General features: G+C 29.5%; 1 protein-coding gene across 2 annotated transcripts; it reads right to left on the bottom strand.

Annotated features, from left to right (window-relative positions):
* Positions 1 to 447: 447 nt before the first annotated feature.
* LOC145750518 (CUGBP Elav-like family member 3) lies at positions 448 to 10,688 on the bottom strand. 2 transcript variants are annotated; one of them, XM_082566585.1, is made up of 17 exons: positions 10,581 to 10,688; positions 10,261 to 10,336; positions 9,677 to 9,795; positions 9,436 to 9,519; positions 9,180 to 9,332; positions 6,348 to 6,430; positions 5,210 to 5,258; positions 4,679 to 4,784; positions 4,446 to 4,548; positions 4,122 to 4,277; positions 3,854 to 3,944; positions 3,476 to 3,673; positions 3,215 to 3,274; positions 2,979 to 3,119; positions 2,573 to 2,716; positions 2,174 to 2,328; positions 448 to 1,399 (listed from the first exon to the last, which is right to left on the bottom strand). In XM_082566585.1, exons 3-16 carry the CDS (start codon positions 9,792 to 9,794, stop codon positions 2,201 to 2,203), a joined length of 1,614 nt encoding a protein of 537 aa, XP_082422711.1. In that variant the 5' UTR covers position 9,795; positions 10,261 to 10,336; positions 10,581 to 10,688; the 3' UTR covers positions 448 to 1,399; positions 2,174 to 2,200. The 2 variants fall into 2 exon arrangements, with proteins under 2 accessions (XP_082422711.1, XP_082422703.1); XM_082566577.1 differs by lacking the exon at positions 10,581 to 10,688 and having other exon boundaries at positions 10,261 to 10,379.
* Between the last annotated feature and the right edge of the window lie 888 nt (positions 10,689 to 11,576).

Consider the following 11,576-nt stretch of genomic DNA (forward strand, 5'->3'; position numbering starts at 1 on the left):
CAAGAAGCTTTTTTTGTCAACTCTCTCAAAATATGATAAATCGTATCAACAAAAAATACTTACCTTAATTTATCCTCATTGGAAGAAATTTTACAATATTTTTTATTTGCATAGTTTTATTTAGTAATTTGCTTATTTAAAATTGTGGTGTTAACCAAAAAGATATTAACAAATCACTAATGACCCGTTTAATAATAAATCCTACATTAGTTTGCATAAGAGAAGTTTTTATCAAACTTTTGTTTTTCCCTATTTATTTAATCATCCTAGTTATTACAAGACAGATTTTAGAACCAGATAGTTAGATTGACGTTTACCTATGTTCTGTCATAACTAAATATACTTTTAGCCAACCATTATATTAAATATTGGTCTTTCACATTGCAATTGATAACAATACATCAGTCAAATGATTAAAATTTATTTACAAGTCTGCGTGAAAGTGAACGCAAGGCGAAATAAAATGGCGAAAAGGTAAACAAATTGCTCGTCAACTTCTAGTTTGAAGAAATAGTCGTTCAACCAGTTAGCATGCAAAAAAATATTTCATAGAAGTAGTAGTAGTAGCAGCACGTTTAAATAAATTAGATCCGCAGCTATGGAATGTGTTTTAAAAGGAACGTATTAGAATAAGTCAGGGTAACTCAATGATTGAAAAAATGTCATTGCACAAAAACGGGGCAAAATTTAAAAAAAATATTTATGTACATAACAGTAAAATATACGCAATAGCCCGAATGGATAACACAAAAGTAAATAAATTGAAGAATAAAGTATAATATATACATTGCACATTTGTATGTACCAATAATTAAGAGACCAAAAAAGTAGGCTATTTACATGTATGTCCATATTGACTATAAAAATTTACAATTAAATAAAAATAATAAATAGTACCTCGAGTGTTTAATAAAAACGGATTAAGAACCAAAAAAAGTAAAAATAAAATTAAGAGAGTACTGCAACGTTTCATAATTCATCACAGTTTAGAATTTTTTGCACAGTGCCACTGCTTGCCGATTAGAGTAGTTGTGTTAAATTTAAAGATGTACAAATAAGGAAATTGAGTAAGGGTAAAATGTTACCACTTTGTACATTAATAGTAGGAGTAAAATTTCACCGCTTAATTTAGTTAAAATTATAAAAAAATAGTTTACTAGATTTCGATTAAAACATTAAAAAAATTTGAAGTATAAAAAATAATAAATTAATAGTTACATTGCGGGTGTGCCTTTTTAAAAATATTCAGATTTAATTAAAATGAATAAATATAATATAGCACATTAGATAAAAATACTGAACTAAGAAGTAAGTTGTCCAAGCGTTTGTTGTAAAATCTTTGCGGAACAATTGCAAACATTTTAAATTATAATCCTCATGACTGTATATGTACAAAAGTCTAAAAAATAAATTAAATCAAATTTAGTGTTAATTATAATATAATAAATTTATGTAAAAACTTAAATTGGAATTTTAATTATTCTAAATAAGAATTATAAAGGCTTACTTCTTATATAAAAGAATCCCATAAATTATTTTAGAAATAAACTTTTTGTATAGTCGATTTAACGTAAACAAATAATATACATATAAACAATATACAGAATATTGGACATTTTTTTCCATTAAACAAAATAGTAGATTACAATTATACCACAACTAATTATAAAAGTTTTATTTTATTGAACAAAAAAAATGATTTTCGTAATCACATATACCACATTTTTATCTGAGAATCACATATACAACATAGCTTGCAACAGCCATAAACTATATCTCAATACCCCTTTAATATAATACATATCAAATTAAATATACAACGACGTAAGTTAAACGGGACAAGATCTAGAGAATAACCAACAACATAAAACATTGTTTTACTGAGAGGACATCATACAATAGTACGACGTAACGACAGATATAATAAATCAACCTGTTAATTAGACAACTGCACGGGATATCTATAACCTCTGTTTAACCAGAGCCAGCGCATGGCCTGGCAGTGCATCTTTGTATAAAGACCAACTAGTAAAATGAATGATAAATAAAGCTGAAGGAATTGACAATAGGCAGTTATAATTATGCAAAAATAATCCCCAAATTTAAGTAGCCTATAACGTTACGCGTATATTTGTTAAAATAAAAAGTTAAAAAACATAAATATTTAACTTACCCTTTACTTTTTATCTTTTGTTTTTAGTTAATAAGGGCGACTTTGTTCCTTAGGTCGTTTTAATTGAACTTTTAGGCGTTTCATTCCGATCTGAAAACCGTTCATAGTTTGAATGGCCGCCTGGGAGCTAATAGCATTATCAAAGCTGACAAAACCTAAAAAATATTTAATATGTGTTTAAATAAAATATAGCGAAATATGCAACAAATGGACCTGTCAGTGAAAAAACTACCCAAACTAGTAGAAAGCAGGCAAAAAATGCTTAAATTCATAAAATTTAGGAAAATTTAGGAAGATTCAGTTAGAGTAAATTTTTTTTCTTTTTTAAAGTGATATATCAGCAAAAATATTAAATTAAACGATAACAAAATCAAAAATTAATAATTTTTTTAAAATTACCGAAACATTTGCTCTGATTGGTAGCACGATCGATAAACACTTTTGCGGAGATAACATTTCCAAAAGGTTGAAAAACATTCGCAAGATCGCTGTCGGCAAAGTCTTGTGGAAGATGATATATGAACAAATTACAACCATCAGGGCCTGTACAAAACGCACATTTATGTTATATGATAAAATTTGGTTTTGAACAAAGGCTTTGATTTTTATCAATTCAATTTCCTAACGATTGGCATTTAGCTATCACAAAAAATTCATAAAATGATCTTGCTGTTTCACAAGAAAACACTAAATTATTTTTACGATTTTGCATCCATCATACTGCATTTAACAGTGACCATGTAAATACTTAAATAACCAGATAAATTAATCTAAAAATTTAAGTTATATTACAACAAGTTGTTACCTTCTTTTTGTGGAAGGTTGGGGCTGGTAAGCATAGTTGATGGTTGTTGGAGCTGGGTAGCGGCCAGGGTCGGAGTTGGGGGCGCCGGAATAGCTGGGGCATAATGGGGAGTTCCGTAAGATGGAGCCGGTACATAGAGTACTAGAAAACAAAAACTTGTTTGAGAAACAATTTTTTGTTTAAATTAAACAAAAGTGTTGATAAGGTATAGTTTTACAATTTTTTTTCGAACCAACCTGTATATGGTTGAGGTGGTTGATATGGTTGCGACATCTCCACAGCTGGTGGTGTTTGTGCTAAAACAAACAAAATATTGGATAAAAAATGAACAATTATGGCAAATATTAACACAATATAATTATACAAGAGAAATGTTAGGCAGCTAACAGCCATACCAGAGCAAAAAGTAAAACCTAAATTTTTTAAATATAAAATCATTTTTTCTTTTTGCAGAGAATAATTTGCTTAGCGACATAAAAATACTTAAAATAACTTACACATTGGGACAATCCCATGTTCGCTAACCCCTGGGGTGATACTCGGCTGAGGCTGACTCCCAGCAGAAAATGCCTGAATCGAGTACAAATTTCCATCTGGGGTTGTGCCCGTGCCTGAAGAAGCGGGCTGCACCATGCTTAAAGCAATTGGGGCCACAGGACTATGAGGAGTGCTAGGGGTCATACCAGCATGTAACACTATGTAAAAAAATGTTTTTTTTAGTTTGCAAATTGAGCCTTTTTTAAGTTTTAAATAAAAAGTCTACTACACAGTTTATAATTTGTAAAAAGTGAGCCCAACCATGCAAAGGAATTAATTTAAATGAAACACCTCAAGTTAGCACCGTTTACACAGAATATAATCCTTAAGGTACTAACCTGTTTGGGGTGGAAGCACCGTTGCTGATGGGTTAATTCCACCAATGGTGGGATGTGCAGCCAAAGAATTCCATCCAGCAGGAATCATGTTCTAAAAAATTAGTTTGATAAAGGTAAAAAATAATATAAATTGCAAAAAAAATGCCAAATTACTAAAACCAAAAAATTTTAAAATGCGTACCACATAAATTTCTGATTAAAGTATAAATAAATAATATAAATTTTATAAAATTTTGCATTTTTGTTTAAATGTGTAGTTGGCAATTACCTGTGCATATGGAATACCATAACCACCAAGTTGAAGTGGCACAGTTGCTGCAGCTGGGCTGATTAAACCGTAAGTTTGTGCCATCTGCTGCATGCGACGAACTGCTCTTTCTTTATCGGTATCCGCAAACTTCACAACTAAGCTTGACGAGGCACCCTATTAAAAATTAAAAATTTATATGAAATACTGAAACTGACATATTACTTATGTGTAATTGCAAAAAAAAATATTTTAATAGTTCTAAGTTAACTCTAAATAAAGCAAATTCGTTAAAACAAAATATTTTATTAAATTAAATTTATTTTATTTGATTTGGTGATTTACAGGCATTGTCTGACTTCCATGCAGCGATTCGATGGCAGTTTTTGCTTCTTGGTGGCCACACAACTTCACAAAGGCACAACCCTTACTCTGGCCCTCTGGTGTTCTAAAAAAAATGAAAAAAAAATGAAAAAAATTCAAAAAGTGATGAGAAAAAAACAAAAAACTTTTACAATTCATATCTAATAAAACAGTTCGAATTTTTAACTTTATAGTTCAAAAAATATGTGTTGTACCTTAATATAGTGCACTCCTCAATGCTCCCGTATGGTTCAAACAAAGCTCTCACGTCATCTTCATTCTGACGTTTTCCCAACATTCCAATAAACAATTTTCTGTCTTCTACAAAAATAATTATATGATTGATTTATTTTTATTTAAAAATATTCACAAGATTATGATTGATTTATTTTTATTTAAAAATATTCACAAGATTATATAAATCCTACTTTGCAGATGGTTTGATGCGCTAAGGCTGGCGAACCATATGTCGTTTGAAAATGTCAGTTTCATTAATTATTTAATGCCTTACGTAAGCGGGGTGGGTCCAATTTATTTAAAAAAACACACATGGCTCATATAACCAAATTTAAGAGTTATTTTGCCAAACATTGATGTCTTTTTGCAACAGAAAATGACAAATCCTTTAATTTATTTTTATTTGATTTTTGTAGTCTTAACGTTGAGTTTGATTTTTGTAGTCTTAACGTTGAGAACTTTGTTCTTGTTAAATAATTGAAAATGTAATAAAATGGAACACATTTTACCTCCTTTGCTTACTGTGTCTGCAGGTTTGACTTGAAGAGGATGATTCATCTAAAAAAACAAATAACATTACAAATTAAAAAAAAATACGAATGTTTAAAATTACATGTCGGCCAATATTATTTACTACACATCTGCTGTAGATTGAACAAAACTTAAAACGATCTGAATTTTTTTTATTATTTATTGACAAAATAATTTCATTTTTGGGCAAAATTACCAAGGATAAGGTAATCGGGGAAAAGATAAACCATAAGTTATCCCATATTTAACTACTTAAACTTTTTTGTTTTTTATATTATCGCTTTACAACTTGAGCTCAACCTACCTCGGTTAACGGCGACTTTAAATAAAATTCCATTTTATAGAAGGCAACTTTAAATAACAACACCAATCAAAAAATATATTTAATAAACTTAAACTGGCTGCATAAATTTTAACAAATAAAATTAAATTAAAACTACAAGTTGTTCCTATGTCTTAAAGACAGTTAAAAAAATCTTACTAGCGACTGTTCTTGCAATGGTGCCTCGCCCAATGCCTAAACCAGCCCTTAATGAATAATCATATGCAAGGAGCTAGCATAAAAACTAAGGGTTCGGTGATCATTAAATATTAATAGGTAAGGCAGAAGCAAGCAAGGAACTTATCTATATATCGATCTATGATTGTAATCGATTTAAAATAAAATCAATATGTTGAAACTTAGGTTAGCTTTTCAGCAAGTCTTTTTTAGTTTTTTTTTAATATTTGTTTTAAAGTGTTTTAGCAAAGTATTTTATTATATAACAGACTTTCTTACTACGAGCGCGTCGTTTTTTTTATAATATTGAGCCCAATAAATTATTTAAGAACACATGCTCCACAGATGCTATAAGCTTAAGCAATTCAAAGGTCTTTGAAAAAATATGCTTGCTTAAAATGGAATATAATAGAAGCCATGTGGTAAAATTTAGACTTAGAACTTAGACAATATATTACTTCATCATAAGCCGTTCTCATTTAAAAATTGACCCCTAACCCATATAAAATGAAGATATGTTTAATTGTGTCATAGGAGTGGCCAAAAATGACACTTTTTTTAAAATAGAAAGGACAGGAAAGGGTTAAATAAATACAAAAATCAAACCGTGAACTTACCCCAGGTAATGTTTTTCTTTCATGTAGGGCATTCTGTGCGTTCATTGACGACAACTTCTTGGAAAAAGTAAGGAAAGCACAACCTGTGAAATAAAAATCAATTAAAAAACTTCACAATCTTTTGTTGATATTTAAAGTTTTTTTTATTCGAGCACAGTAAATTTATCGATGCCGCCCGAAAGCAGTATTTTAATCCGTCTTAAAAACAAAAAAATCCAACATAGATTACAAAAAACTGTTTAAAGGAAACAAGATACAGCTGGAACAACAAAAAAAGCAAACAGGTTAAATATTCCGGAGAAAAAGAAAGTATATAACAGATAAAGGTCGGATATTAAAAATATAATAAATCAGCCATAAAGCAAAACTTAATTTTTATATGGGTAAATAAGTAAATCTTATGTATTATTATATTAAAAAAACAATTTAAGCGCATAAATGCCCATTGAAATCATTTTTTTTTGTTTCAACAATGCACAATTAAATAAATTTTATAAAACAATGCGTACAGGCTAAAAATACTCAAACGCATTATCAAAAAAAATAGTCAACAAAATGCCAAAAGCCCAGTGATGTTTAATGAACAAAAGGGTTTTGTATAGATTTTCACAAAATATTAGGCAATAAATTATTCATAAACATTCACTCACGCACATACACACACATAACACTATCATCCCTCTTGTTCGTTGTTACAATACATTGTTTCCTGAATCCGCGGCTTCTATATCCGCTAAATGTTGGGTTAAAATGACGGACTTTGACAGTCCGTTCGATAAATCACGCGCTAAAGCGAGCATGACATTCGTTTATTTTATTTAAATAGGCCATAAATTTTGTCCATCTATTAGAGCATGATATTGGATTAAAATGTTGGTTAAAAAACTGTTTCGTTATAAGGCTTTTCATTATCACGCGATTTTTAAAAATTCACAGAAAGCAAAAGTTATATATAAGGAGAAATTGGTGATGGCTAACTACTATCATTATACGATTTAAAATCATTAACGAAAAAACAAATAGTCCACGTCATATTTAAATACCATTTTCGCCACAAGTGTATCGACATATGTTTTATACATCTACGAGCAAGAAACATCCCGGGTTTACTCTGGGACTGACATCTGGCGTATTACATACGACTCACAATGGGAGAGTGGTTTTTAAAACCCAGCGGTTCGCAGATGCATCTCGACCGCAAAAACAACCGCGTCACTGGTCGTCTGTCGGCCGATAATCGCGCGACGCCGTATTTTTAATCGGCCCACTTACTAATAATCAAGCTAATCTGGCGCGTGGTGATCATAGAAAGTTTGCTTTTTCGGTGATATGTTTTAACCAGTGTTACTAGCCTTATAATTAAATCACTGTTATAATGCGATACTTATATTTAACAACATCTTCGCGAAATGATACGTGTATTAGGTGGATTAACTTATTAGCAATAATATCTAAATTTTAAAGCTAATAACAATATTTGACTTGTAGTATATTATTAAACAAATGTACCACAAAATATATAATAAAGTAAACTCAAAGAAAAAAAAAGTTAAAAATATTGTGTAAACCTTATCCCATAGTTCGTAAAAAAGGGATATTTTTAACATAAATTAAGAGAAATGACGTCAAAAGATTTATTATTAAAGCCCACATAATAAAAGCAAAGCCCGCTGCACATATTTCGAACGAAAAAATATCCCGAATTGGGGACAGATGTTATATGCGCGTTTCTAAATCAATATCTTATTTTCTGAGTGGAAAATCGATCGGTGACGTAAGTACTTCGACAAAGCAACAGAAATTGCATCTTAGTCAAAATAAAAGCATTCTGATAAGACGTAAAAATTTTAAAATAAATTCTAAAAGTATTGCAAGCTTTTTTTAAATGACCCCAAAATTGAATACAAAATAAAACTAAAAAATAATTTAAGAACTCTGCCATTTATTTACGCTTTAGCGATATTCGAATAATAAGTAAACCCTTTTTAATTAATATGCTTTCTCTATAAAAGGTTAACAGGGTCGACAAGGTTGCTGCGTTGGTCACGTGATCTTTTTAATTAATTAAAACCCAGTCACGTGTCTATAATCCACGGCCCCGTGACAAAGGCCATTACTTATATTGAAGTGGGAGGATAATACAAATCAATGTTGTCCTATTATAAATCATGCTAATGGTGGTTTATGGACTAGATTACAGGACAATTAGGCGGTTTAGTGCTCACCCAATTACACATGCCCCAATTAGAAATGGTCAATAACACTCATTGGTCTAATTGTTTTAAAACATTAATCACAATAAGCTAGAAGGATGTAACAACAATAATAATAATACGATCCGGCTTCCAGTGCTATATTTTCATATGTTTAAATAGATTTTATTTGTTTATCGCAAGTTTTATAGTTTAATCCCAAACAAAAACAACTGGACAGCAATTTTTTTAAATAAAATCGCGCTGGCAGGCGATTTGGATTGAAATAGCCACGCGTCGGGTATAACAAGCAACATCCTGCTATGTTATTCTTTTGTATTTGTTAACTAGTGAACTACATAGATCGTACGTGTGTACAAAACTATTATTACCACCCCAGCGCAACAAAGCAAACATACAATTATTAATAGCCGCACAATAATTCAAGATTTCTTTAGGTACTGAATAACGTATATACGCTAATATTCTTTATAAATTGAAGTATAGTCACCGTGGCAAGAAACAAAGAATCCAACAAATCATATGCTTATAAATTGTAAAAGTTCTTTACAAAAACCCATAGCAATGACAACGATATTAGATACCGGGCGTTGATAGGTTACTATAACGACCTTCTTACCTTTGTGCATACCGGTGTACTTGTCTCGTAGAACAGATAATTCAAATATTTCGCCAAAAGGAGCGAAAAGTTGTCTTAGTTCCTTTTCCTCCCAATTTTTGGGTACTTGTCCTATAAATAATTTTACGGCGTCGTCGTCTTTGAGAAGCGTTTCTAAAAAAATACGAGCAAATTAAATTAACTTTACTAAATGTTGGTTTGATTTTATATAAGCCACACTACATATTATATGCAGCATAATAAATATTTTAAGCACCTTTAACTGGGGCTACATTTGAATTTGCAACAAAATTCCCACATTGTACTTGTTGAAGCGTTGGTATTTGCGATTGAAAAATTCCTGTAAAATACAAATTCAGATGTTTCAATATAAACTTAAAAACTTATTTTAGGGGGCATTTTTACAATTTTATATAGTTTATTAAACCATTTTGCACATTAAAATTGTAGTTAGTAATGTTTATTATTTTTTTAAATAATTTTAAAATACAACTTACCATTTCCAGCAACAGTAAAATTATTTGGTTCCATGGCAGGGTGATGATGCATTAAAGGAATACCGGTGTTCATTACTGAAGGAAGAAATTGAGCAGCACCATGGACAGCCATAGTCATTCTACAAAAATATTAAAATATATATATATAACAATAAAATTCTAAAGAAATTTAACAATATATTTAACAGAGTTATATATACTGTCACTGGTGTATATCATTATTATTATATTGTTGGTAATTCAAAGGGCATAATAATTGCTACCACTACATGAATAGTGCTGTAAACGAGGAAATGGCATTTAATCAATAGAATATTACCCACAACAGGAAATTTAATGAGCCTGTCTTTGATGGATAAAAACTGCATTAAAGCAGCAAAGATTTAAGTGATTTTTTTAATTGATATCATTTATTTTAAATGATGTGCTATATAAGTTTGCTTAAAAATAACTAAAATTTATTAAATAAAAAAATTATTAAATTAACTGTAGACAATATTACAATACACTTTAAATTGCAATAATTTAGTTAGTTTAATCACAAAATAGCTAAAAACATTTTTATTTATAATACTAATAATTACCTGTTTTGCTATGGAATATAATTTTCTTTTCAGATAAATCAATATCGCTTTACTTTCTCTTTATTTTCAAGTAAACCTTTGTGTACAAAATAACCAACTAAAATATTTTATTATAAAATCTCTACCAATTTAAAAAATATTTTTTGTATTTATAAATTTTAAGTGCGATATAGCTAGTAATTTTTTACCCTTGTAAAATTATAATGACCACAATATTATTAATGAACTTATATAACAACATAAGAGACATCTGCTCAATAGAAAAAAGCCTAGAAATTTATTGTTGTCATTTTTTGAAAGAAAAAGGAGAAAGGCCTTACCAGCTTGAAATCAAACTCTCTCATCACTGTGCCTACTCTCTCTCCTTTGTCATTAGGCAAACCCTGTAATTAGCCAGTAGGGGTCCTTTATTGTTTCTGAATGAGAGTGTGTATAATCACTCATTCACAGCAGAATTCTCTCTTGTTTTAAAGGTTATTGCATTAAACCTTTAAAACAAACATGTCACAGCTTGGACCCATTTTTAAACACTGCAGTTTTAATTATATAACCAAAAGTTTTACAAGCTAAACAGATTAAAGTACATAATTAAACAATACTTAATACTGTATACAGCTTTTTGAAGACTAACACAAATGCTAAAAAAATTGATTAATACCAACTTAATTTTGTCCTTGCTTGTCAACAGTTGGTATTAATTGTGACAAAATTAAAAATATTAGAATTAAGTATAGATTATAATTATACTTAATAACAGTTTATATTATTGAAATATGTATATAAAAAATGTTCAAAAGGATACCTATTTTAATTTTTGAAATAAAACTGAACAAAATCACAAATAATAGAAAACACAACTACATGTTTTTTCATGTATTAAAACATTTTTTTTTATATATTTACATTTTTTTTGATCCAAAATAAAAATTTTAACCATGGCCAAATAGAACGATTATGACTTAAGAAAAATGTTGGTGACTATAAAATAATATAAAAAATAGGAACCATCATAGGGTATAATATATAAATAGTATATAGTGATTAATGATTATCAGTGATGGATTTTATATAAGCCGATCAGGGTAAGTGTATATAAAAATGTATTTAAAACAAGTAAAATTAATGAAAAAATGATAAAATGTAAAAACTGTAAACTACAAGTAATCTAAAAATTATACAAAAATATTCTAATTAAATGTATATATACGATACTGTTTGGCAAAGTCACTACGTTTACAAACGGCACAGCTCCGCCACGGCCACGCAAACAAATGCCATAACTTTCATAGTAACGCGGGTTAAAAAACTTGCTACAA

Source organism: Corella eumyota, chromosome 1 (genome assembly GCF_963082875.1).
Source record: "Corella eumyota chromosome 1, kaCorEumy4.1, whole genome shotgun sequence".
NCBI classification, from domain to species: Eukaryota; Metazoa; Chordata; class Ascidiacea; order Phlebobranchia; family Corellidae; genus Corella; species Corella eumyota.

What these genes read in the sequence shown, in the direction of transcription:
- LOC145750518 (XM_082566585.1), bottom strand. Translation starts at nt 9,794, where the DNA reads ATGACTATGGCTGTCCATGGTGCTGCTCAATTTCTTCCTTCAGTAATG. An exon ending in AAATGTAGCCCCAGTTAAAG is followed by an intron (nt 9,333 to 9,435) that starts GTGCTTAAAATA and finishes GTATTTTTTTAG; the next exon opens with AAACGCTTCTCAAAGACGAC. An exon ending in ATGGAAGTCAGACAATGCCT is followed by an intron (nt 4,278 to 4,445) that starts GTAAATCACCAA and finishes AATTTTTAATAG; the next exon opens with GGTGCCTCGTCAAGCTTAGT.